This window comes from Lissotriton helveticus, chromosome 7, assembly GCF_964261635.1.
Source record: "Lissotriton helveticus chromosome 7, aLisHel1.1, whole genome shotgun sequence".
Taxonomy (NCBI): domain Eukaryota; kingdom Metazoa; phylum Chordata; class Amphibia; order Caudata; family Salamandridae; genus Lissotriton; species Lissotriton helveticus.
Window position 1 is genome coordinate 1,013,815,399 of NC_136068.1, and position 27,704 is coordinate 1,013,843,102.

The 27,704-nt window shown below is 51.2% G+C and overlaps 1 protein-coding gene across 3 annotated transcripts in view; it reads left to right on the forward strand.

Annotated features, from left to right (window-relative positions):
- Nucleotides 1–27,704, forward strand: part of SGCD (sarcoglycan delta) — a 1,044,256-nt gene that overhangs the window by 837,048 nt on the left and 179,504 nt on the right. For all 3 annotated transcript variants that reach the window (XM_078653701.1, XM_078653702.1, XM_078653703.1), the window contains 2 exons: nucleotides 24,040–24,127; nucleotides 25,482–25,601. In XM_078653701.1, the coding sequence (XP_078509827.1) occupies nucleotides 24,040–24,127; nucleotides 25,482–25,601 (208 nt within the window). The remainder of the gene's footprint in view (nucleotides 1–24,039; nucleotides 24,128–25,481; nucleotides 25,602–27,704) is intronic.

A 27,704-nucleotide genomic window follows, 5' to 3' on the forward strand; every position in this document is an offset into this window, starting at 1 on the left:
ACTGGTCTCCTTCCAGTTCATTTCCGCCCCTCCCTTCATGCCCTTCCTCTCATTAGGGCTATAAAGGGTATGGAGACCACCAGATGTACCCGTAATCGTGAGCACAGAGCACCACGGTCATGATCATGGGAGGGAAAAAGGACGTAACTACTAGTGTGAGGACGGGTGATCAGAATAATGGACATTGTTGGTAAGTTATCAGTGTATTAACACCTCAACACCCTTCTCATCCCCATACTTACTAATTAAGTAATCTCATGACTTGATCACTACCAAATACCAACTTCCTTTTCTGAAAGTAAAATCATCAAAGGTAACGTTGGTAAAGATAGACGAGTTCTCATACCCAACATGACTGAGGGATCACTGCATACGCAAGAAGACCATGAACAAACAGAAAACCCACAAGTACAGAAATCCTATCATTTCTTGGCCAAACCAGTGTAACCACCAGTCTCAAAGCTAAAACAAAAGTCCAGAACAACCAGCCCAAGACTAAGACTGAATGAGAGCTCTGCACGGAACAAGAACAACTGTCATGACAACAAAATCTAAAGCTGGCACCCTGGTACCTAGCCATAGGTATCTTTAGGGAACCACTGCCAAAAAGGCCAAAGTCACCCAAAAATGGAGGACAGTATTAGACAATGGCCAGAGGACATTGGTCAAGAAGCCAAAGCCCTACCAAGGGAATTTTCTCACAGCCCAGCAGTGGATCATCCCTTCCAAGGGGAGCTAGAGATGTGTGAAGCAACCAGTCAAACCATTACATTGCCTTTCAAAGAGGCGGCCAACTGAAAGGCAGCATTGCTGACCATCACTCCTCTCAGTAGAACCCTTAAGAGGAATAAAGGAACAAAACTATCCCAACTGAAAATAGAAAACGACACATATGCATATATGCTAGCTAATATAGAATGCAGGAGGAGCTACTGCCATAGTGACATCAGCAGTTACTCCCAGAAGTCTGTATCTAGTCAACCAGGCTCTAGCTACTGAAGACAAAAATAGAAATAAAAAGAAAAAAGAAGTGCTAAGCAATGCAACCTGGTACAGTAAGGTCCATGTAGTATCTGCAGAAGCAGACACAAAAACAGACCGATCTGGTGGTCTCTGGCATGCATGCAATCAAACCACCTGGCGATGAGCTCTTCTGCCAAACGTGGACCACCTTAATGCTCAGGCCCCCGCAAATCGCGAGAACTGCAGAGACTTCTATTACTTCCGTGGTTGGGCTCTCTTTCAGTCAGGTACCATCTCATGGTCTTAATTCCAGGTATGAAGCTGAGCGCCACGATGTGGCCTCATTGTGTGATCTTTGGCAAGTCCTGTTTCCTCAGCTGCACTGATGCGTTTTGGAATCAAGAGGTTTGGGCAACATACCCTCCAAAGGGTGTGGGTTTCTGGATTCTTAGCATATCATAGCTGAGGCCCAAGCAGTGCAAGGATGCGTGGAGAGAATCCCCCTCCTCAGAGTGCCACGTTCTGCAGAATAAACAAGATTTCCCACTCACGTGTGAGGACAGGAGCAGCCGCCGCCTTTAATTAAGAAGTGAGTCGGACCATGAAGTCTTACCCGAGCAAGCAAGGCGCAATTTGTTCGGAGCACGAGAAGCCGATTTGGTGCCTGTCTTTACATTTTCTTGCTTGGCACATAAATTATGGAGATTATTAAAGGCTGGAAGGTTCGCCTGGAGAATCCATCTGTCACCGCGGCTCGATGTCGTGAACACCCATGCCACCATCTTCGCTAAATGCAGTAATTTACTGCGACGCTGGCGCCCTTGCCATCTGCTCACCTTCCTCGACCGGCAGAGCGTGTCCCGCAGGTCTCTGTGCGCCTAGAGCATGCTGGGAAGCAAAGGTGGGCACCAACACTTCTTGGGGCGCCGCTCAATAAGGAAAAAAAACCTTTCGAATTTCAGTGACACCTTGGATGTGTGGGACTCTCTTCTGCCCCTTTGTAGGGCACAACCAGACGTCCTCTCCTTCAGAATCCAGGGGAAGAAACTCCCCGTGTGTGCCTGGAGATCATTATTTGTATTTGTTTTTCAATCACAAGCTCCCACTGTGGCAGTTCGTTTTTGAAAAGGGGGATTTGGGGGGGCAGCCGACCAGGGGGAGGCTTGCCCCCCCCACCCGGGGAAGTTTGGGGCACCAGGGGAGGGGGGGGGGGGGGGAGAGGAAGCTTGACCCCCGGGGCTTGTCGTAGCTGGGCTGGTTGGGCTCCTTTGGGCTTCTTTTGGGCTTGACCCTACTTAAGCGCCCATTTTGTGTCACTGCACACTGTTTGTGGTGCAGTGACACCGCAGCCGGGTGGCCCGATAGTTTAAATTGATGTCAGTGGGTTGGGCCTTTCATACAGCGTGTCGGGTTGTGAGCGGGTTTTTGTCACGGTGGACGGTAGCGATTCCTGTTGCGTGTGGTCTTGTGCGGCGAGTACGGCGATATGGCGGCATTCGGTGATCCCAGGGTGGCCGAGGCGATGCGGCTGTTGGGCGAGGCGGGCCGCATATACATGGTGCGGCCCGACCTCCAGGTAAGGCCGCAGCGGCGCGCTGCCGACGGCGCATCTGCAGCTGTCCTGGCGTGCGAGCCTCCGCGGTCGCGGCCGCGGCAGGCTCTGCGAGGTGGGAGGGGGGGCGGTGGAGTGAGGGGCGGGGGGCAGCACGAGGAGCCCGCGCAGCGGAGGAAGGCGCGGAGAGGGGCGGGGAGGGCCGGGCGGAGGGGAAAAAGGGGGCGTTGTCATTTGTGGAGGGGGTGGGGGGGAGGAGAGGGGGCCATGGGGGGGTGGGAGGGGGCGTCCCGCGAGGCAATCAGTGAGCTGGGAGGTCCGGGTGGGGTGGGGGCAGCCCAAGGGATGCTAGTGGTAGAGCCAGAGGTGGTCGTGGGGAGTGGGGCAGGGGTCTGGGGGCGGGGGGTGAGGCGGGGGCTGATGGGGAGGGGCGGGACGCGGAGGGGGGGCAGTGCCCAGCTCGTGGAGCAGGGTGGGATACTGGAGGGGGGTGGGGATGTGGGGGGAGATGCATCACCGCTGTTGATAGAGGACTCGGAGGTGGAGGGTGGGAGGCGGAGGGGGGGAGGGCAGACACGGAGTTGGATTGGAGTTCGTCGGCGTCGGAGGAGGGAGGGGGCATGGTGGGCCCGAGCAGGAATGCGTCCCCGGGGCGGGGCGGCAAGGCGGGGTGGTGGACGGGGCCAGGCGGGGGGGAGTGGCGGGCCGGAGGGGGTGGTGTACGGTGGCGGAGGAGTGGTGAGGGGGAGGGGGGGCCGGGGTTGAGAGGGTAGGTCGGGGGGGTAGTGGGGTGGAGTTTGGAGGGAGTGGGGGGGTGAGGGGGAGTGGCGGGCCAGGGGGTAGTGGCAGCGATGGGGAGGGACGCGGGAGCGCGGCGGGGGGTGTGGGGAAGGGGACGCGGGGGGTGCGGGGACTAGTTGGGGGTGTGGGGGGTGGGGAGGGCTGGGGGGCTGGGAGTGGGAGGGGGGGATGGGGCATGGGTGGCGGGGGGATCCCGTCGCGGCGCGGAGGCCATTCGGCGGGGTGGGGGTGCGATGGCGGAGGGGGAGGCGTGTGAGGGGGGAAGGGGGTTTTCCACCCCGGCATGCTGGACTCCACCTTTTTTCCTTGGCAGGAGCTGTTTGCGAGGCGCTCGGGTGAGCAGCATGCGGCTCCACAGCACCGAGAGGATGGGCCGGCTCTGTCTGGTGCGGGCGGCCGAGCTCCAGCGTGGGACCTGGTTCGGGAACGCAACGAATGGAGGCGGGCTTCGTCTCCGCCGCCCCCCCGAAGGGTTGTTACGGCCGCCGAGGGTGGGGGTTTCAGGATGGATGCACATACTTCTGGTTGCGATGCGAGTGTGGTGGACGGGAGTGGGAGTGTGGATTTGTTGGACTTGATGCGGGTGTGTTGGGAGAGAGCGGGGTTGAGCCGGCTGGAACCCCCGAGGGGGGACGGGTTGGTGTGTAGCCGGCTGATGGAGAGTCGGAGGAGGAAGGAGAGATTCGGGAGGAGGGGGGAGCGAGTAATGCTGTTGGCAGTGTATTACAGGTGCCGGAGAGGCGGGATGTGCCCAGAGTGACGGCCCCCTCAGCTCCACTGGTGAGGCGGCGGGATCCAGCAAGGACGCCGGCCTTGGCGCCAGGAAAGGCGGGAGACGGAGCGGGGAGTGGCAAGCGGCGCTGTGTGCAAGTCTCGGTGGGGACTGGGGGTGAGTGGGAGGACGGATGGAAGCTGGTGCAGGGACGGTATGTGCAGGACGTGGGAGTGGGCACGGAAGGTGCGGCGGCGGGTGGCGACGGGTCCGGCGCGAGTGGCGGGTCGGCGGCGGTCGGAGGGACAGACTCTGCGGGTGGGGGGAAGGAGAGTTGTGTGGTGCCGGTGCGTAAGTTACCGTACATGGGGCTGACCAAGCCGCTGGGGGCGCACCTTTCATTGGCGATGAAGGAGAAGATATGGAAGGGGGAGTACATTGATATCTTGAAGCTTCTCCTCAGGGAGTTGACGTCGAAGGGTCGAAGGAGGAGGAGCAGGAGTTGGCTAGGCGCCCAAAGGTGCCGCTGACGCTGGATAACTGGTCTGCGGCTTTCCTAATATACGCGAGTGTGTACTGTGAGAAGTTTCCCGACCGGTCCGTCGCGCTTTTCAAATACATGGATGTGGTGCGGAGAGCACAGGTGACGTACGGCGGTTTCGCGTGGTCCCACTATGACGAGGAATTCCGGGCGCGCATGGCGGCGGACCCGGAGGCGCAATGGGGGGAGCTGGATTCAGATTTGTACCAGCAGACGATGGGCGGGGCCAAGTTTGGCCGCACCATATACACGGCCAGCGGTTTGCCGCTGGTGCCGCACCCCTTTGTGGCCCGCCCCACCCGTGGGGGGGTGGGGCAGGGGGAGTCTGGCAGTCAGGCCGGTGTCGGGGTCTGCTGGGACTTCAATAGAGGAGCGTGCGGGAGGGCGGCATGCCGTTTCCGGCACGAGTGCTCGAAATGCGGGCGGCGGCACCCAGTGCTGCGTTGCTGGGGACTTGGGGGCCCACTGGGCCCGCAGCCCGCCCAGGGAGGTGCCCAGGCAGGGGGGGGCAGGGTGGAGGGAGGGGGGGCGGCAGAGGGGGGGATCCGGAGCTCTGGGCAAAGGCTCGTACGCCGGTTAAGGTCGAGCGTATGGAGCCCTGGCTAGCGGCATATCTGCGGGCGGAGGATGCTGCGGTGCTGCGTCGGGGGTTTCGGGAGGGGTTTCGGCTGGGCTGTGAAGGCCCGCGGATTGCCCGCTGGGCGGACAATCTGAAGTCGGTGAACGCGCACAAGGGCATTGTGAGAGAGAAGCTGTTCAAAGCGGTCAGGGAAGGTAGGATGGCGGGCCTGTTCACGGAGCTGCCGATGCCGGGTTTGATCATCTCCCGCATCGGGGTGGTGCCCAAGCGAGAGTAGGGGAAGTTCCGGCTGATACAACACTTGTCTTGGCCGGAGGGGGAGTCAGTCAATGCCTACATTTCGGCAGACTTGACGTCGGTGACTTACTCGTCGGTGGACGTAGCGCGGCGGCTCGTCACGACGGCGGGGAGGGGCGCGCTGATGGCGAAATGCGATGTCAAGTCGGCTTTCCGACTACTTCCGGTCCACCCGGCGGATCATCAGTTGCTCGAATTCAGTTTGAGGGACTCATATTTGTGGACAAGGCGCTGCCGATGGGGTGCTCCATTTTTTGTGCGCTATTTGAGCGTTTCAGTTCATTCCTGCAGTGGGTTTTTTCCAGGTGCATAGGCTCGGAGTCAGTGATGCACTACCTGGATGACTTTTTCCTGGTGGGGCGGCCCGGGGCGGCGGACTGCCAGTGGCAGCTGGACGGTTTGGCCGGGTTGATGGGGGAGTTCGGTGTTCCCCTGGCGCCAGAGAAGACGTGCGGTCCCAGTACGGTGTTGTCCTTTCTCGGTATCGAGCTCGAATCGGTCACCATGGAAGCGCGCCTACCGGAAGACAAGAGGTCAGCGATGATGGGGTTGGTGGACGGAATGCTGGCAAAACGGAAGGTGATGGTGAGGGAGGTGCAGGTGCTGTTGGGTCATTTGAATTTTGCGTGTCGCGTTGTGCGGGCGGGCCGAACCTTCTGCCGGCGTTTGGGTTTGGCGTTGTCCGGTTTGTCATTGCCTCATCACCATGTGCGGCTCTCGGTGGGAATTAAGGAGGATCTGCGAATGTGGCGGGCGTTCTTGGACCGATTCAATGGAGTGCCCGTGGCACCGGCTGAGGATTGGGAGTGGGACGTTACCATGTACTCGGGCGGCGGCGGTTTCAGGCTGTACTAGGATGGAAAATGGTGCGCGGAGCAGTGGCTGGCGGAATGGCAGGCAGGAGGGCGGAGCATTGCGTTTTTGGAATTGTTCCCATTGGTGGTGGCGGTCACGGTGTGGTCGGGGGTGCTGGCGCAAAAGCGGGTGCTGTTTCGGGTAGACAACGTGGCCGTCGTGCAAGTGGTGAACAGGCAGTCTGCCCGGGACCCGCAGGTGCTGAAATTGATGAGGGTGTTTGTGTTGCGATGCTTGAAAAATGACATCCTGTTTCAGGCGCGACACGTCCCAGGAGTGGACAATGACATTGCGGATCGTTGTCTCGTTCACAGTGGGAGAGGTTCCATGGGCTATCCACGGCGGCGGAGGAGGTCAATACGCCGGTGCCGGAGGAACTGTGGTCAGTGGGCGAGGCGGGGTCTTACAGCTGGTGAAGGCGTCTATAGCGGTGTCAACGTGGAAGGCATACGAGCAAGCTTGGGAGGTATTCCTGCTGTCAGGCGCGATAAGGCGAGGGGACCGGTGGCTGCGCGAGGAACAGGTGGTGCGTTTCATGTTGGCACTCATGGATAAGGGGCTGTCACGGGTGACGATTGCGGGCAAGCTGTCGGCGGTGGCGTTCATGGGCAAGTTGTGGTGGGGCTACCCTCCGTCGGCGGGGGAATTGGGGACCCGGCTGCTGGAGGGGTGGGCGAGGGAGAAGGGTGCAAAGGCGCGGTTGTGACGTCCCATCACGGTGGAGTTGTTGGAAGGAGTCATTGGCGCGCTGCCTGCGGTGTGCAGGGATGGGGGCGAGGCGGTGCTTTTTTCTACCCTGATGTCCTGGCTTTTCTTTGGGGCGTTTCGAGTGTCGGAGCTGCTGGGCGTGAGAGGGGGGCGGGGGGTGTTGTGGGAGGAAGTGGAATTGCGAGCGTAGGAAGTGGCGGTGCGTTTGCGTCGCTCAAAGACAGACCAGCGGGGGGTCGGGACATGGGTGGTGTTGGGCCCAGGCGGTCGGGAGGGGGTGTGTCCCGCGCGTGGGGGAGGAGGTTGATGGCGAGCCGGTGCAAGAAGGAGGGGGAGGTTTTTGGTCGTGGGGGAGGTGACGGAGTGACGGCGGCTCAGGCGTTGTGGGTCCTGCGGCACACCCTGCGGTACATGGGTGAGGACCCTATGGCGTACGGGACGCATTCCTTCCGGATTGGGGCGGCGACGGAGGCGGCACGAAGGGGTTGGGGAAAGGAGGAGATCCAGAGGCTGGGACGGTGGAAATCAGAATGTTACCGGACGTATGTGAGATTGCGGGAGGCGGATGGGGTGTTGTTACAGTGATTCCCGATATTGATATGTGTGTCTTTTCAGGTGCTTTGGCAGGGCCGGAGGTGGCGGTCTTGAATGTATATATTGTGGGTCACTCATTCGTCAAGCGGGCAGAACATGCGGAGTGGGACAGGCATCGGACACTCAATTTGGGATTGGATGAAGGGCTATACCGTTGTCACTGGAGGGGAAAAGGGGGTAGGCGTTGGCATGAGTTGTTGCCCTTGTTAAATACGGTGGTGAGAGGGGGAGGGTGCCGGATGTGGTGGTGATTCATCTGGGCGAAAACGATTTGGTGCAGTGTAAGGGGTTGGCATTGCTCAAGCAAATGAAGAGGGACCTGAGGGAAATCAAGAAGCAATGGGCGGGCTGTCATGTAATCTGGTCCGAGTTTATTCCCAGGCGGGTTTGGAGGGCAGAGGAGCGCCCAGGAGCTATAGATAGGGCACAGAGGAAGATTAATCGGGAGATGAGGGACTTTTGTGCCAGGGAGGGGGTGGGGAGGATGGAGCACCCGGAATTGCGCTACGGCGCAGTGTATTTCTTCAGGGAGGATGGGGTTCACCTGTCAAGGTACGGAATGGAATTGTACATAGTGCAGTTGAAGGAGGCGTTGGATGGGGCGTTGGGGGTGCTCAGGTATCCCAGGAGGCAGGAGTCCTAGGGGAGGGTTGAAAGTCGTAAGCGACTTTCGAGTGGCGCTTTCCTAAGGAGATAGGGGGGATTTGCTGGAGACCTGGGACTGTATGGTAGGCGGGGGGTGAGGTCATGGAGGTCACTGTGGTCATTCAGTCGGTGGGTAGGGGGGTAGGTTGCTGAGAGGATGTTTTGTATTTCAGTTGCAATGTTGGGGTTAACTTTAGGGGTGGGGGTGGGGGGCTGTCAGGCAGTTGTTATTTAGTGAGCAGTAGTTTTGTTCGGCACAGGCCAGGTGGGCTGTTGTTTTAGGTGCACCTGATTCCAATAAAGCGGCCTTTATCACACTAATTTAGTGTCTGTGTCAGTGCTTCCCCCCCCCTCACCTACTGGTGTGCCCCGAGGGGGATTTGGGGGGGCAGCCGACCAGGGGGAGGCTTGCCCCCCCGGGGAAGTTTGGGCACCAGGGGAGGGGGGGAAAGAAGCTTAAACCCCGGGGCTTGCCGTAGCTGGACTGGTTGGGATGGTTGGGCTGGTTGGGCTCCTTTGGGCCCCTTTTGGGCTTGACCCTATTTAAGCGGCCATTTTGTGTCCCTGCACACTGTTTGTGGTGCAGTGACGCAGCAGCCGGGTGGTCCGATAGTTTAAATTGATGTCCCGCCCTCCCTCCCTGTTTTTTCCCCCCTGTGGGGTGGGTAGGGGTCCCTGGGGGAGGCCTCTGGGGAGGGGGTTGGTCCTGGGTGTGAGGGGTTTTGTTGGTCGATGGTGCACTGGATGTTAGGGTGTTCAGAGTTGTGGTGTCGCTGGAACAGGTGCGGTTATTTGTTGGCACTTTCCTAAGGAGATAGGGGGGATTTGCTGGAGGCCTGGGACTGTATGGTAGGCGGGGGGTGAGGTCATGGAGGTCACTGTGGTCATTCAGTCGGTGGGTAGGGGGGTAGGTTGCTGAGAGGATGTTTTGTATTTCAGTTGCAATGTTGGGGTTAACTTTAGGGGTGGGGGTGGGGGGCTGTCGGCAGTTGTTATTTAGTGAGCAGTAGTTTTGTTCGGCACAGGCCAGGTGGGTTGTTGTTTTAGGTGCACCTGATTCCAATAAAGCGGCCTCTATCACACTAATTTGGTGTCTGTGTCAGTGCTTCCCCCCTCACCTACTGGTGTGCCCCAAACAAAGAGTTTGCAAGTGTCTGGTGGCGGATGGCCGTCTGATCCGACACCGTCCGTCCACAGAACATGTTGTACCTTGACAGGAACGGCCATGTTGGTGGTTTTTGTCCCGGTACGGAGGTCCCCTTTAGGCCAGCCGTAATCTCTGACTCTGGGGGACGATGGTCTGGCAGGGTGGGGGATGTAAATACCCCCTCTGCTCTGACAAGTGGAGCACTGCCCGCCAAAAGCTAGATCTGGTCCCTTGTCATTTGAATTAACCATCAACCTCCATTGTAGCCCCCTTTGTAAATCACATTAACACATTGTAGGCTCGCACTATAGATGAGTGAAAATAAACCAAGTAGTTGTTATTGGTTACATTAGAGTTGAAGGGCAGGTTAAGCAGCCGGACTACTGCTTTTGCCACGTCACAGGAGAGTAGGGCTGAGGGCAGGAGATTGGTGCAGGAGACCTGTGGGAGGACGGCGGGGCAGGGAAGAAGACAACGCTTCAGCGTCATGGGTGGCACATGCTGCATTGAGCAGAACTACTGGCATAACGAGCAGAACTCCGACAGCTGTGAAACGCATCCCATGCGTCTATAGAGTAGAACCCTGGCATATGGAACATCAACCCTGGCAAGAGGGGAAGCAACCTGATCTAAGGAGCTGCATTATGCATTATTGAAATATGGAGCAGGATCCCAGGCACAATGAACAGCATACTTCATATATGGAGCCGTACCTTGCTGCATGGAGCAGCATCCTGCCTTATGGAACAGCACTATGCCACATGGAGCAGAACCCTGCCTTATGGAACAGCACTATGCCACATGGAGCAGAACCCTGCCTTATGGAGCAGAACCCTGCCTTTTGGAGTAGCACCCTGCATATGGAGTAGCACTATGCCACATGGAGCAGAACCCTGCCTTATGGAACAGCACTATGCCACATGGAGCAGAACCCTGCCTTATGGAGCAGCACTATGCCACATGGAGCAGAACCCTGCCTTATGGAGCAGAACCCTGCCTTTTGGAGTAGCACCCTGCATATGGAGTAGCACTATGCCACATGGAGGAGCGCACTGCCTTATGGAGCAGAACCCTGCCTTTTGGAGTAGCACCCTGCATATGGAGTAGCACTATGCCACATGGAGCAGAACCCTGCCTTATGGAGCAGCACTATGCCACATGGAGCAGAACCCTGCCTTATGGAGCAGCACTATACCACATGGAGGAGCGCCCTGCCTTATGGAGCAGAACCCTGCCTTTTGGAGTAGCACCCTGCATATGGAGTAGCACTATGCCACATGGAGGAGCGCACTGCCTTATGGAGCTGCTTCCATGGTATGTTGCGCAGCATCCTTAGTGATACAACAACGCCCTCCAGTTTTGGGCAGCAAAGAAGATGGCTGGCAGCACCTAACGGCGTTGAGCAGTGCCCTGAGTTAATGAGGTGCTCACTGAGGCAGCTGACCGAGTCCTAGCACACTGAGCAGCATCCTTGGATATTTAAGCAGCATTTTTTGCACTACTCTTGCAACCCTGACATGCTGAACATCTCATTAATAATTGTGTCAGCTTATATATATGAGCTGACTGCAGACATTCTGATGACATAATAATTCTGATGGGATGTTCACTGGCACAAAATGGGTGGTTTAAATTCTCAGGGTGCAGTATTTTTCATGGATGTTATTCCTCCCTACACATAATTTCATTATTTCCGCCTGGCCACTGTGTATGAAAGCGCTGCTATCTCTCCAATGTTGCGTATTTTTTTCTGCTGCGCCTCCAGTGTTCCTACCGACTATGTCCTTTTCCAGGTGGCTTATGACTGCATTTGCTGCTGACGATTAATGATGCTCCTGGGTCCGATACCAAACCTGCTAGAAATGAAATTGTTCTTGAGGTCCTCTTCAGAAACGTCCACAAAATGATATGTGAGTCAATACATTTGATAAACTGTGCCTCAGGGCCATAATATGGTTCAGTGTTTTCTCAAAAAATTTCTTAATGGCAGCATGGGGCATACCTTTCCAGGCACCCCTTGAACAGTGTTGGCATCACGTGATGCTGTTGCTTGCGCTTGGTGAAATGACATCAGTGACCCTATGAGCCAGTATAAGATGTTTGTCTTATATTCATGGCACAAATCCTGTAAGTTCAGCGCCTGATATGATAACATGCTAGGCTGATGCATTTATGGAAGGGGTCTATTTGTTGCCAGCTGTGTATCAGTTTAGCTTCTTATCCTTCTAAGCTCGATAGAGTGCCATTGACTTGGGTAACAACTTTTGCATGCAACAGTGGAACCCCAAAGAATGTGGCAGAAAGAACTACCTAAAACAGTATTATCAGCTTCAGTTATTCTAGAGGAACAACATCCCTTGAGACTATTTAATATCATCCATATATTGTACAAAAGCTGTCTTTATAGAAAGATGTTTTTAAAGGGCCCGTACAGACCTTTGCTGAGGTGAGCTCATTTGTGCCCCACTGGGCAAACTGAGGCCCGCTTCAGCTCAAACATGCACTGCCTTTTAATAGGCACTGATTATGCTGCCAGTAATGCATGAAATTAAAATTCTCAGAAACCTCTGAGCCATTGCATTTTCTATAAAATGGAGCCGGTCAAGTTCTGAATGTATCATAGGGTGCGTTGCGGTTGTAAACATGATTCCACCTGTGGCAAAGCTCTCCCATAATGGGATAGGCAGACACCTACACTAAAATTACACTTGCATGAGAAATGCATGGCCCTGGCAGCGCACTGTTGTTTATGGGAGCTGCCTCTTCTAGCAGCGTCTATGCACGACCAAGGCAAGCCTGTGCAAGGTCCAAGTGTGGCACCATCATGCCTTTCAAATGATCTCACAGCAATTGAGTGACAGAGATTTCTCCTGAGTTGTTCCTGCCTTGTCCTTTCATGAAGCCACCAGATCTGTGATTCCAGGCGAAACCTTCTTCAGCAGGGCCCGCTTTACCCCCAAATGATCCCAGTTTGGCCTTGGAGTGCCTTGTTAGATCTATGTTCTTCAGGTAAACCTCCACCTGCATGGCCGCCGATGCAGGGTCTGTGAAGAGTTATTCTGAAAGAGACCTCAGGGCGACTTAGCCATGGCTTTAACAGTTCATTGATCATCAGAGATCTCGCCTCCAACATTCCTCAACATGCCGCTAGCATGTCCACAGCATGCCACCATCGTGACGTCAGCATGCCAACGTCTTGATCCCAACAGGTCCCTGGCATGTCGCTAGCTGGACTTCAGCATCTCAGCATCTTCGTTCCAACACCCCCCTGGCATGTCACGAGACAGGCGCACGAGGGCATCAGAAGCGGGAGGAGGGAGCCGGCCAAGGAAACATCCACCACATTCCTTGATAGTCAATGTGTGGCTTCCGGGGTTCTTTGTCTGCACTCTTGCTGATAGAGGAACCATTATGTGGTGCGGGTTCGTCAAGCTGAAATGAAATTCAATCATCATAAATGAATTGCAGATTAGGCAGCAGGGCTTGGTGTCTAGAGGTCCCTCACATGCGCTGCTCTCCAGGCCGTGAACGTGCGGCGTCTGCTCGCGTCTATGCTCCCTCTTACGTGTTGTGCCTCAAGTTGTCACTGAGTTCTAAAGTGGCAGAGGGGCCTGATGGTGGACACCCACCTTACCCTGCCAGTTTTATCTGAAGGGCATGAGAATTGGTTCCATTGTGCACCCTTGAGGATGATCGGTTCAGGGGGAAACAGAATCCTCTATTTCACCCCTGATGATGTGAACGAACTTCTAGGTTTTATCTTATGTTGATCCACTGCACCACAACAATACAAAACCCTTGTGTCAGGGTGAAAATGGTTCAGACAAACGTGATAGCCCCATGGTGCTCTAGGCTATATGTTTTATAACGTACGTTGCCTCGTCTTGCCAATATCGTCTTTTTGCCTAAATCTGTGTTTTTGTTGTACTTTTATATTTAAATAGTCCAACATAGCCCTTCATAGTGATTTTTTGAGTGAAATGAAGTAACATATTCTAAGATCGAAAGTGGAGGTTCTAAATATTCAGAGCCCTCATGTCTGTTTGGACTTTCAGCAGTTCAGGTTTTTTTGTTGTTGCATTTTATGTAAATATTCTGTTGTGATAACACAGCCTAATATTATTTCGATTAAAAATAAGTGCCTACTCTGCTTCAAAGCTGTTAATCGTGCGAATGTTTTGAGTCATTTAATTTATCACGTAGTTTAGATCTGTAGAAGGTAGTTCATCTGAGCTAGATGATTTTTTATGTTCAGATTTTTATGTACCAATTTTCTTTCTAATAAAAACCCAGTCTCTCCTAGATCCTGCTTCTTTGCTTGAATAATGCCTTTTTTCTGCCCTTCTGTAGTATTTACCATTTTATCAGCTCAGTACATGTTTGTTGTCTCAGCCTGCATTGTTTCCTCCAGTGCTTAATTTGTAAAATAATAAGTGCCAGGGCCCTCGTCAGAAGGCTGATGCAGCTTGCACCACACATTGCCCCTGCCAGTGCTGCCAATGAAAGTCCCAACACAACTACTAACCATCACACTCCTACAAGCATGACGATTCAGACTATTACAGGTCCCCAAAGCTTTAGGAATGGCGTGAAAGGCATTAAATGCAGGATACATTAATAAACAGATGTTATTTTACTCCAAAATTACATTAGATAAAGAGTGCCACCGTGGGGCAGGTTGTTATAAGTTCTGGTACTGACAATTAAGTGCCTGTGTCCAGCACCAGAAACCACCAGTTCAAATTAAGCACTGGTTTCCTCTGAGTCTGTTAGCGCTACTTTTCCTTCTTTATCAATGAGGTTCACTTCTTTTGGCTTTTCTCTTCCTTTAGCTGGGTAAGATGACTCACCGGACTACTCACATCCACTCCAGGAGTCTGTGTTTAGCTCCATGGCCACAGAATCAAATGTCAGAAGGTTCCCTGAGGTTTTCTTCCTTCTGAGGTTGATAAAAACTTTTGATGTAGTTGGATAACAATAAACATCTGTCATCTACCACAAGCATCAAGATACATTCTTTAGCATGAAACTGTGCTTTGCTAGACACGCCTGCTTTCTTTTGCAGATTTATATAGTGCTAACTTGACTTGAAGGTATTGGAGTAAATTACATGAGCACCGTTACGTTACACAGGCACCCATTCATTTTTGGTAGGCACAGGGAGATTAAGTGATTTGCCCAGAATTGCAGGATGCTGAGCCGACATCAGGCTCGATCCTGGTTCCCCTGCTCCGAAGTCTGCGGCTCTGGCCATAAGGTCACATCCCCCCCCCTCCTTTTTTTATTTTTTTTAGATGTACATTTTAAATGATAAGCACATGTTCTGAGCAAATATTGTTATTGCAACCCCAAACACCTTTACATTATATTTTTCATTGCCACCTCCGCTCAGTTTTTAATCCCTTCATCATCCTACAGTTTTTGTATTCCTTAATGATCAGTTTAAAATTAGAATCCACCCTTGTCATGTAGGAAAAAGGAATGTGTGCTTTGCAGAGTGAAGAATTTATTTTAGGACAACCTGTCTTCAATAGATACACCTGCTCATCTGTTGTTAAGCATGTTGTGGTTTATTATGCTTCACCCTCATGATTGGTCACAAGTGAACCTCCTGATGGGCTACGCCCTAAGTGCATGATGCTTGACCTTCCAGTTAGCGATACTCAATTTTCCATAGCCGTCCAGGCTGGATTCCGGCAACGTATGATCTTGCAAACTTGTCCTCACCTGATCCTTCATGGTTAGTCGTGTCTGATCCTCACGGATTTTCCATGTCCCCTTGGGACACCTCCTTGCTCCTCCATTGTTGGTCATGCCTGATCTCTCCGGCTTATCTTGTTGATCCGGAAGAGCCTGGCCAGATGATCATCGATGTTCTTCCATGTTATTTATTTATTTGTTAGGTGTGTTTCAAAATAATTGACTTTAGGCACTTGATCATACAGAAACATAATCTAATTTCAAGCGCATCATTAATTAGTATCCTACAAAGTGACAGACTCTGAATTGGAATGTTTTAATTGCCTTTCCTAAACCCAGTAGAGTAGGCTGGCATTTTATTTCCTCTAGTAGAGAAGTCCATATTTCTGGTCCCCAACAAAGTACCTCCGGTCAATGCTCCAATGAAAATTGGTTCTCTAGATTTTTAGATGCGTGTGACTGCCTGACCATAATGAAATGGCTGGAGGCATTGAAAGACCTTCTGCCTCAGATAGGGGAAAGTTAACCATAGACGGTCCAGAAACCTAAATGATGCCCTCGAATAGATGCCATACCTGACCTGATGCAGTAAGATATCCTTAGCTTGAGAACCAAGCTTGCTACAATGTTTCGCAAAAATTGGAGGCACCCAATCAGGTACCTAAGGTAGCTCGCTTATGAAGCCATTCATTTCAACAGGGTTGGTAACCCCCTGCTCCATCAGGTAAAGTGGGGGGAAGAGGGGTTGCTTCTGATGTCAACGGGTCGACGAGCTAGTCTCACATAAATTTGCTTTATCCTGTAGGAGTCTCTCTCTGTCTACAACAGAAGCTTATAAATAACACAGCGAGAAAATACCATTGCAAAGCCGTAGAATGGGACAAAGGACTGAGTAGCCTAGTACAGTGCCATAAATAGAGAAAGACAAAAACTGGACAGGGCACTTGGGAATGAAGACGTATAGAAAAAGGAAGGGAGAGAGAATTAAAGGAAAAGAAAGGAAGGAAAGAAAGAAGGATGAAACCAGAGGAGGAGAGGAAGGAAGAATGAATAAAAGAAAGGAATGAGAAAGAAAGAAGGTAAAAATCTTTGAGAGAAAGAAAAAACGAGAAAAAATTGAAAAGGAAGGAAAGAGAACGGAAAGGGAAAATCAAAAAGGAGATAAGAAAGGAAAGGGAACAAGAGAATGGCAAAAGAATTGAAGAAACATTGTGGGAAAGAAAGGGGGAAAATAAGCAGCAAAACAAAAAGGAGTCAGAAATAAAGAGGCATAGAAGTTGGAACGGAAGACAGAAAGGATGGGAAATAGGAAAGAATGACAAAGAGATAAATTGGAAAAATAAGTAAAATGGAGGTAGTGTATAGAAGAAATAGAATTAACAAGCATTGAAAATGCAATAGGTCTCGCAATAGAAGAGTTTGACATTTTTCGTTTTGCAAATGGATGAGTGACACCTATAGCATTTGGAATGCAACATGTTTTGTATTTACGTGACTTATATGGCAGCTCTGGTCGTTATGCTACATCTCTAGATAGTTTTATCTTTCGCAAATGTGACACCTATTGTAACACAATATGTGTTGTGAGGGTGAGTGAGGGTGAGTGAGGGTAAGTGAGGGTGAGTGAGGGTAAGTGAGGGTGAGTGAGGGTGAGTGAGGGTGAGTGAGGGTGAGTTAGGGTGAGTGAGGGTGAGGGGTTGAGGGTGAGGGGTTGAGGGTGAGGGGTTGAGGGTGAGGGATTGAGGGTGAGGGGTTGAGGGTGAGTGAGGGTGAGTGAGGGTGAGTGAGGGTGAGTGAGGGTGAGGGGTTGAGGGTGAGTGAGGGTGAGGGTGAGTGAGGGTGAGGGGTTGAGGGTGAGTGAGGGTGAGGGTGAGTCAGGGTGAGTGAGGGGTTGAGGGTGAGTGAGGGTGAGTGAGGGGTTGAGGGTGAGTGAGGGGTTGAGGGTGAGTGAGGGTGAGGGTGAGTGAGGGTGAGGGTGAGTGAGGGTGAGGGTGAGTGAGGGTGGGTGAGGGTGAGTGAGGGTGAGGGTGGGTGAGTGAGGGTGAGTGAGGGTGAGTGAGGGTGAGGGGTTGAGGGTGAGTGAGGGTGAGTGAGGGTGAGTGAGGGTGAGGGGTTGAGGGTGAGTGAGGGTGAGGGGTTGAGGGTGAGTGAGGGTGAGTGAGGGTGAGTGAGGGTGAGTGAGGGTAAGTGAGGGTGAGTGAGGGTAAGTGAGGGTGAGTGAGGGTGAGTGAGGGTGAGTGAGGGTGAGTGAGGGTGAGTGAGGGTGAGTGAGGGTGAGGGGTTGAGGGTGAGGGGTTGAGGGTGAGGGGTTGAGGGTGAGTGAGGGTGAGTGAGGGTGAGTGAGGGTGAGGGGTTGAGGGTGAGTGAGGGTGAGTGAGGGTGAGGGGTTGAGGGTGAGTGAGGGTGAGTCAGGGTGAGTGAGGGGTTGAGGGTGAGTGAGGGGTTGAGGGTGAGTGAGGGGTTGAGGGTGAGTGAGGGTGAGGGTGAGTGAGGGTGAGGGTGAGTGAGGGTGAGTGTGAGTGAGGGTGAGTGTGAGTGAGGGTGAGGGTGAGTGAGGGTGGGTGAGGGTGAGTGAGGGTGAGGGTGGGTGAGGGTGAGTGAGGGTGAGGGTGGGTGAGGGTGAGTGAGGGTGAGGGTGAGTGAGGGTGAGTAAGGGTGAGTGAGGGTGAGGGGTTGAGGGTGAGTGAGGGTGAGTGAGGGTGAGGGGTTGAGGGTGAGTGAGGGTGAGGGTGAGTGAGGGTGAGGGGTTGAGGGTGAGTGAGGGTGAGGGTGAGTCAGGGTGAGTGAGGGGTTGAGGGTGAGTGAGGGGTTGAGGGTGAGTGAGGGGTTGAGGGTGAGTGAGAGTGAGGGTGAGGGTGAGTGAGGGTGAGTGTGAGTGAGGGTGAGGGTGAGTGAGGGTGAGTGAGGGTGAGGGTGGGTGAGGGTGAGTGAGGGTGAGGGTGGGTGAGGGTGAGTGAGGGTGAGGGTGGGTGAGGGTGAGTGAGGGTGAGGGTGAGTGAGGGTGAGTGAGGGTGAGTGAGGGTGAGGGGTTGAGGGTGAGTGAGGGTGAGGGTGAGGGGTTGAGGGTGAGGGGTTGAGGGTGAGGGGTTGAGGGTGAGGGGTTGAGGGTGAGTGAGGGTGAGTGAGGGTGAGTGAGGGTGAGGGGTTGAGGGTGAGTGAGGGTGAGTGAGGGTGAGGGGTTGAGGGTGAGTGAGGGGTTGAGGGTGAGTGAGGGTGAGTGAGGGTGAGTGAGGGTAAGTGAGGGTGAGTGAGGGTGAGTGAGGGTGAGTGAGGGTGAGTGAGGGTGAGTGAGGGTGAGGGTGAGTGAGGGTGAGGGGTTGAGGGTGAGGGGTTGAGGGTGAGGGGTTGAGGGTGAGGGGTTGAGGGTGAGTGAGGGTGAGTGAGGGTGAGGGGTTGAGGGTGAGTGAGGGTGAGGGGTTGAGGGTGAGTGAGGGTGAGGGTGAGTCAGGGTGAGTGAGGGGTTGAGGGTGAGTGAGGGGTTGTGGGTGAGTGAGGGGTTGAGGGTGAGTGAGGGTGAGGGTGAGTGAGGGTGAGGGTGAGTGAGGGTGAGGGTGAGTGAGGGTGAGTGTGAGTGAGGGTGAGGGTGAGTGAGGGTGGGTGAGGGTGAGTGAGGGTGAGGGTGGGTGAGGGTGAGTGAGGGTGAGGGTGGGTGAGGGTGAGTGAGGGTGAGGGTGAGTGAGGGTGAGTGAGGGTGAGTGAGGGTGAGTGAGGGTGAGTGAGGGTGGGTGAGGGTGAGTGAGGGTGAGGGTGAGTGAGGGTGAGGGTGAGTGAGGGTGAGTGAGGGTGAGTGAGGGTGAGTGAGGGTGAGGGTGAGTGAGGGTGAGGGTGAGTGAGGGTGGGTGAGGGTGAGTGAGGGTGAGTGAGGGGGAGTGAGGGTGAGGGGTTGAGGGTGAGTGAGGGTGAGGGGTTGAGGGTGAGGGGTTGAGGGTGAGTGAGGGTGAGTGAGGGTGAGGGGTTGAGGGTGAGGGGTTGAGGGTGAGTGAGGGTGAGTGAGGGTGAGGGGTTGAGGGTAAGTGAGGGTGAGGGTGAGTGAGGGTGAGGGGTTGAGGGTGGGTGAGGGTGAGTGAGGGTGAGGGGTTGAGGGTGAGTGAGGGTGAGGGTGAGTGAGGGTGAGTGAGGGTGAGGGGTTGAGGGTGAGTGAGGGTGAGTGGTTGATAGTGAGTGAGGGTGAGGGGTTGAGGGTGAGGGGTTGAGGGTGAGGGGTTGAGGGTGAGGCATCCTGATTGTGATACAAAAAAACCATAGTGATGTACTAGTGAACGCCACGCACCTGAGTGCACAATGAAACCAGACTGATGTACTAGTGAGAATAATAGGACATGACGGGATGCTGGTAGCGGGCCACATTGAGTTAAGATGGCACTGACCCATGACCAGGTTTTAAGATGGCGGATGAGGGACCCTTGTTCGGTTCTGCAGGGGTGACGAGTTTAAAACTCCCCACTTCCCTGTTGCTCCAAGGGAGACCTGGTTCACTAAATTCAAAATTGTACCACTATATTACGAGGAAGTTGACAAAAATAACACAAAGAAATATACAAACAGCGTCTTTCAGTGATATCACAGGACAGTCAGACGGCCTGACCTCTGACCCGCGCCCTCCCGGACACGTGGCTCTTGGCTTCACGTTCGTAGCCCGCGGCCGATAAAGAGTTAAAAAAAAAATCAAAATATATATATATGGGCAACACATTGTGTCCAAATGGGTGCCAATGAGTTCCAGATGTGAGAAGCTGCGCTCCCAACCCCTGGCTGCTCCTAAATAAAGGAAAGTATTCCTGCAATTCAGCTGCAGCCGCCGCTGCCAAGAACAACTCCCAGATAGGGTGGGGAGAGTGTTAGGGAACACGGGGGGGGGGCTGCAGAGACGCGTCTGTGAGTGGAGACAGAGAGAGAACGAGACAGCGGGCAGAATGAGAGTGGAGATAGGTAGAGCATTGGGGGGGGGGGCGAGGGGTGAGGTTAAAAAGCACGTGAGATGTGTGAACCCCTGAAGGGGCTAGGGTAGAAGGGTGTTCTGGGGATATCGGGGTTGGGGGCGGGGGAATCTCGCGGGTGCAAAGTTGAAACTGCATAGCTGTGTGTGTGCAGGGGGAGGCTGAAGTATGGAGTAAGGGTGAGGGGGGGGTGGGGGGTGTCAGATCCATGGGATAGCGGAGAAGGGAGCGTGAGAACAGGAGCAGAGAGGAAAAGGGGTGAAAAGCATTGCTGGTGAGAAGTTATGGGAAAACACAGGCGGGGGAGGGAAGTGAATGGCAGGGCCCGAGAGTGCAGGAGGGGTCACACAAGTGTGAGAAACAAAGGAACGCAGCTAAAGCTAGAGGCGATCCTGTGTGTGAGAGGAGCGGGTTGTAGTGAATCGTTGACCAACGAGAAGCGGAAAGGAGAGAGAAAAGGAGAGAGAGAAACAGATGGTCGAGAGGAGAGAGAGAACCCGAAGGGAGATGAACTCTACACACAAGGGAGAAGCTTAAGAGAGAGAAATCATTGCAAGATTGGAGGAGGAGAGGGAAACAGGAGACGAGGGAACCTATAGCGGCGCCACTGGCATGCGCTGACATCAATTCTCTTTTTTTCCTCACCACTAGACATGGATCCAAATATCCCTCTTATCTCTTTGAGACTCCGATTACCTCTTCAAATTGTAAAACAGACGGAGGGCATTGCTGTGGGGAGGGGGTGTAGGAGAAATGCACACGGCGGGCAGGGGAGGGGGCGGAGCGGGGAGAGCGGCATGTGGATGTGAAGAAGCCGGGGCCTTTGAAGTGAAGCTAAGCTTCACTTCAAAAGGTGTCGGAGGAATGCGGCTGAGGGAACAGACGGCGATTGCGGCTGAGGGAACTGATGTGCACGCGCTTTTAAGCTCAATGCACATGCGCATTGAGCTTAAAAGTCACGGGCACTGCAAGGAATCGCCACGATTCCTTGCTTGTTAGTTAAAGAGTGGTTAAGCCGCAATAGTCTCGCAAGCTCGATGCGCATGCGCATCGACAGGCGAGACCTAAAAAGGAAAACAAAACAATAAGAAAGAGAAGAAAGAGAACAAAAAAGGAAAAAGTGGAAGAATAATAAAGAAGAAAAGAGAGAAAAGCTACTTATAAAAGAAACAAAGAGAAAGTAAGGAAGCCAGCAAAAGGAAGAACAAATGAAAACTTAATATAGAAAGAAAAAGTCTAGAAAAGTTTAAGAAAAGAACAAAACAATGAAGAATGGTAATAGAAGAGAAGTAATGAAAGGCATGTGAAGAGGGAACGAAACAGAAGAAGAAAGAAAAGAAAAAAAAGGTAGATACAATGAAAAAGGGAATGGAGGTAGGCAAAAAGGCAGATGAAGAGGTTAAAAGAATGAATTGCCACAGCATCCAAGGAGTGAAGAGATGACGTGAGAGATGAAGTAAACAAATGAGAAGGAGAGATGGGAAGGAAAGCATGAGGAAAAGGCAAAGGACAAAGACTAAAATAAAGGAGTGATGAGAAGGAATGAAAAAAGTGAAGGAGCTACGAAAAGAGAGAAAGGTTGACCTTCTGGCAAAGAAAAAGCATTGGGAAAAGAGACGAGAGAACCTGACAATTCGACGAAATTAGGTTAGTGAGCGGTAGTGAAGAGAAGGGAACCAGGATATTGAGGTGAGAGTGACACCAGTAAAGATTGTAACTGATGTTCAATGCATCATATTGGCCCGGGCATAAAATGACTCTTCTCAGTATATTGTGGACATTCTAGTCATGAAGGTGGCCCTCCTTGATTTTATGAGTCCATTACAGAAATTAATGGAGGGCCTTGCCTAAAAGGACCCTCCTTGACATAATTTGGGACTAAAATAGAGAGAACCCTGTCCCCCTTTCCCCCACCCTGCTAGGAAGTTTTGGGCTTGCTCTCTTCACTCACTCGGTACCATTAGAGGCATGGCTGCAATGGGATTTTTTGTTGATTTTCGGGCTACTCCACAGATGAGCAGAATAAGAAGTTTTGCCGTTGCTAGGGAGCCCAGTCGTGTTTTATAGTATTTTTGTTTAATAGAGCCTAGATTTTGTTTTCATTTCCGAAAGCAAGAAAATGCTGAATGAAAAAGTAACCCTTTGTGGGCTTCAGTTCAGATTAAAGTCCCACACCATCCGCACATTTCTTGCTGCTTTAGCAAAGTAGTTGGATGGCAGGATTATGACCATAGTGCATAAGGAGGACCTCCGTTTCTTTTCCTTTCAAACTTCACCCACTATAGTTCATTAATTCACTTTTTACTGCTGACTTCTCATCTTGATGGTAGAAAATAGCATAAACGGGAAACAAAAAGTGGCTTTACAAAGATTTCAAAAAGCAGGTGAGGCATAGGGGAATCCTGAATTACTCCAAACTCTATCCTTGTTTCAGAAGGCAGGAAGGGGTACCTTTGACCTTTTATATGCAAAAAGGGTTTAAACCAGCTAATGTCAAAGTCCACATTGTCAAATGCTGCCGACACATGAAGGACAACGACAGCAGGCAGATCCCTTCAAAAATGGCTGCCAGTTTATCATCAAGCAATGCTTTGAGTACTTTCTCAGTATAGTGATGAGTAATGATTCCTGACCGGCCAGATTCTCACCACTCCTGAGATTCCAGAAAATCCTGAAGCTGAGAGGTAAGTAGGAATTGGCCAGGTTCTTCATAGCTTTCAGGCCAGACAAGGTGTGTTCCTCTGTAGAGGACCTCACCTGCTCCTGCAGTTTTCGTCTTCTATGACGTGCCAGATCCTTCATTGTCGGCAACGCCAGATTATCCTTAACTGACTATATTCTATGTTTGGTCTTGTTGGGTCCTACATACTTGGACATTCCTGATCCTTCATAGTTGTCTATGCTGATATTAGGCTCTGTCTAGCTCTCCATCATTGTCCATTCCTAAGTTTTCAGGTGTGGATATCCCTTGCTAATTTGTCCATGAATAACAAAGGGATGTCTCGCTGTATGCCGGGAGGTAGGGCGGTAGGGCTGCTTTCAGGGCTGCATGGGACGGGCATTCTTAGTGCATGGAGCCTCAAGGGACTGACGCACTGTTTTCTCCTAGGCCTTGCTTGTTTCTCTGCGGCGACAAACACATACTCTTGGGTGTTATAAGTCAGTGTGACATGTTAGAAAATGGTATACATTTCTCTGCCTGTAATAAATATGTTTGGAAAACCATGCAGCTAAATGATTAGCTTGGAACCATGTAAAAAGATCTTTGTAAGTGAACCCCCAATTCCGCCGAAAGAGTGTAGGACTCAATTTCTGTACTTTCTCAGTGTAACATGGGGTGTTTATTAAAATATTTTCCAGGATGTGTTTTCCTTCCAGTCCAACTGTGCGCTCGCCCCTGGTCCTGTGGCCATGCCAGATCTTCCTTAATTGGCTATGAATGATCCTCTGTGTGTGGCCATGGCTGAGCCTCCCTTATGGTCATGTCTGATACTCCATAGGTTACGATGCCTGATCCTTCAGAGGCAGCCTGGTCTTATCTTCCATAAGTAGCCGTGCCTGGTCCTTCATAGGTGGCCATGCCTCATCCTCCGTTGGTGGCCAAATCTGATCCTCATCAGTGGCCATTCCTGAGCCTTTACTGTTGACAATGCCTGATCCTCATGGGTCACCATGTTACATTTGTCATCATATGCCATGCCTTTTCCTCGTTAACATGTATTGCTTGGACAATAGACGTTCCTCTGTAGTTGCCCATACATGCCTCTGCTCATTCTGAATCTGCCTTGTTATTTATTTATTTATTTATTTATAAGGCTCTCCTGCCTCTTACATTCAGCTTGATTGCACAGGACTTGTGTTTTTCCATGTGAATTTCTGTTTTCACAGGCCTTCAAATGCTAGTTGACAAGTTTTTTGCTTATGGTCAGCTATTTTATATTATCATATGCAATTGTTGTGTGTCATAAGTATTTTCTAATTTAACATGTCATTTTTTTTTTTTTAAGGGTAATCCATTGTACCTCCAGTCGGCCCGAAATGTGACAGTGAATATTCTCGACGATGACATGAACGTTCAGACCCGAGTAATAACAGGTAGGAATAAGTGCTATAGTAAAATATAGTAATTCCGTTGGCTCACGCACTCGGTGTATTTCAACCTAAAGAGAACAAGTGATAATACATTGGATAAGTTGAGGGCGTGCAGTTAGGTATCTCTTTCTGATCAAAAGCGAGAGGAATAGATAGAAGATGCGCTCCCCCCTAGGGACAAACGCGTTTACGTGCACTGCTGAGTTCCCGAAAGAAGAAACGTGTTCCAATATTCATCAGTATTAGGCATTAAATGATACACAATTTTGTTAATTCGTTTGTTTAATTCATTCAAGAATTGCTTCATTCAAGAATGATCAAAATGTTCATGATGAGTAACATTTCATTTACAATATATTAATTAATCCATGAATAGGATGCGTCATACAAATTTCAGCACTTCCCAAGTTGGCATAGCGACCAACTAAGATGCGATGCTGACTTGTACACTTTCTTCAATTTACATCCCCCGATAAAAGGCTGAATGAGCCCAAAATGCATTGGGATGAGCTGAAATTTGTATGACCAATCCTATTCATGGATTAATTAATATATTGCAAATGATATGTTACTCCTCCTGAACATTTTGATCACTCTTGAATGAAGCAATTGTTGAACGAATTAAACAAACTAATCATCGAAATTGTGTATCATTTGATGCCAAATAATGATGAATATTGGATCACGTCCCTTCTTTTTGGAACTTAGCAGTGCACATCAGGGACATTTTTCCCTTGGGAGGAGCGCTTCTTCTACATAGCAAAATATAGCACATGTGCTGTTGGCTGTTCATATAGAGGTCACTTATATATTTGTGCTTGCTCTGATTGGTATTAGCCTACTCTCCACCATAGAAGTTTTCAATACTTTTATAGTTTCAGTGCTTGCCCATTCATAAATGGCAATGCACACAATCACAGATTTTGGTGTTGCTGCCAGTTGCAAGGGTATCCATTTTTAATGAATCAGCTATTGTGCTGCATACTCAGTCATGCTGGAATATTCGGTGTGGCGGGGTTAAGTAGTCACGTTGGAGTTATCATGGTCACCAGCTTATCCAGCCATGTTCACATGGGTGATGGTCACAGGCATGTCCAGATATGATTGGGCCCCAGATTGCAGGCTGATCTAATTCCACTGCTGGTGGTGCCCCAGGAGGAGGAGGCTCTTGGATCATGTCTCATGGCGCTTGTCCCTGTAGTCCCAATTTTCTCCCTCAGCCAGCATGGTGTATAATTCCCCCAGCGTATTATAGTGTGAATGATCTGTGCAAGGATGGCAGCCCTTGACTTGTGATAGTGCCACCACACAGGCTGATCCTTGCATCCTTCAGTTGCTCTCATCCCTCCCCTTGCAGGCGCACAGGGTGTCGATGCCTACGGGAAGCGGTTCCAGGTGATGTCAAACTCGGGGAAATTGCTCTTTTCTGCAACCAACGAAGAGGTGGTCGTCGGAGCGGAGAGATTGCGTGTTTTAGGTAAGATTGCTTATTAATTAAAAATGTATTTTGACATTACTTGAGGCATTGTCAATCAGAAAATCAGCCTAAGTTATCAAGAAACGTTATTTACACAAACAATGAGGAATAGTCTTAAAGCGGTGGTCTTCTCACCTTCTTGTGCCAGCTGCCCCTTGAGTCAAATAATTTGGTGACCTCTTAAAAAGTGGCAATACATCTAATATTGTACACATTAATTTTGTCAAATATAGCAAGAAAGCTAAGCCACAGCAATGGGATATGGGACAATTATTTTAAGGAGTGTATATAAAATTGAGATTCAGCAGCCTCCCTTTTGTAAATTCTCACCAGACATGCATTCAAAAAAGAAAACTTTGCAAGCCCAAAAAACAATTAATTAGAAATTCTAATAGGAAAAGTAAAAAAATTATATTTAGTATTTTTTTGTCGTGCAAAAAATCCTGTAAAAGAAATATCATGAAAGGCAAAATGTGAATCGGTCTCTTGGGAACAGGTTAACATTCATGTAAAAAGCTACTGGATTTCAAAAACAGTTAAGGTAGCAGAGCTGCTTCATTTTTTGAAAGAGTTTTGAGCCTTCAATGCTAGCCATTCAAGCACTCCCGGCCTATGCCATACACTGTGAAGACTATCTGTCGTAAAGTAATCCACAGGGCATCTCTGAGGTTGTTGTTAGGACAGGCAAGCTCTCAGGTGTTTGAAGACTGGAACAGGCTCTTCTTCAAGCAGTACCACCGTCAGCTATTGACTTCTGCAACCTGTGGCTTCATAGCCAGCACCTACGAGCTAGGCTTCTATTGGCTTCTGTTCTGCGACCTGTGGCCTCATAGACAGCACCTATGAGCTAGGCTTCTATTGGCTTCTGTTCTGCGACCTGTGGCTTCATAGCCAGCACCTACGAGCTAGGCTTCTATTGGCTTCTGTTCTGCGACCTGTGGCCTCATAGACAGCACCTATGAGCTAGGCTTCTATTGGCTTCTGTTCTGCGACCTGTGGCCTCATAGACAGCACCTATGAGCTAGGCTTCTATTGGCTTCTGTTCTGCGACCTGTGGCCTCATAGACAGCACCTATGAGCTAGGCTTCTATTGGCTTCTGTTCTGCGACCTGTGGCCTCATAGACAGCACCTATGAGCTAGGCTTCTATTGGCTTCTGTTCTGCGACCTGTGGCCTCATAGACAGCACCTATGAGCTAGGCTTCTATTGGCTTCTGTTCTGCGACCTGTGGCCTCATAGACAGCACCTATGAGCTAGGCTTCTATTGGCTTCTGTTCTGCGACCTGTGGCCTCATAGACAGCACCTATGAGCTAGGCTTTTTCTACAGGCCCTGGAAGTGTCAAGGAGTTCTGTCTAAGTTCAGACTGACCCGGTTTGATGTCCCCTCTGGGCCGTCACACTGTATACTATTACTTCCATGACTTTGGTGCCCGAGCGCCCCTTGACTCCCGGTTCTCTAGTTCAAGCCTCTGTGGGGACAAAAAGAACAAATTCTTACAGCTTATTTGTAGCAGTGACTTTTTCTGCTGCTCCGAAGTGCTCCAGATCTTGAGAGGTGAGCTATTAGGGTGAAGGCCAAACTGGGTATTTAAATGGATACATCACAAGACTAACCAGTAAGAAAATGCAGTCTCCAGGAGGCAGAGAGTACCCTCAGTTCCTTCAAGGGTAAATGGAAGTTTGCAATCTGAACTCATACACAGGCTGTATCTATTACCTTGAGATATGCTGTCTTTATTTCTAAGTTACACTATTATTCTAGTATTTATATGTGTGCATAGCACACCCTCTTTGCAGTCGTGAAAGCCCCATACGTCACCTTTAAATGGACGCCTTTTATCTTCAGCATTGATGCCATGGAGGGTTACCGGTGGGATGGGGACCAAACATGGCGGTCACTTCAGATCCAGACCAGAGAGAGTCCTCTCTGGGAATTAAAGAAGAAGCACTTGTTGTGCTCAACGGCTCAGTCACTTCTAGAGCTCTCCTGGGCGGCACCCTGGAGCGGGCACATTGATGATGGTCCCTGGCAGCGAGGGCCATCAAGTGGAAATAAACAGGCGCTGAATTTCCGTGAAGAAAAGTGAAACTATACATGTGGG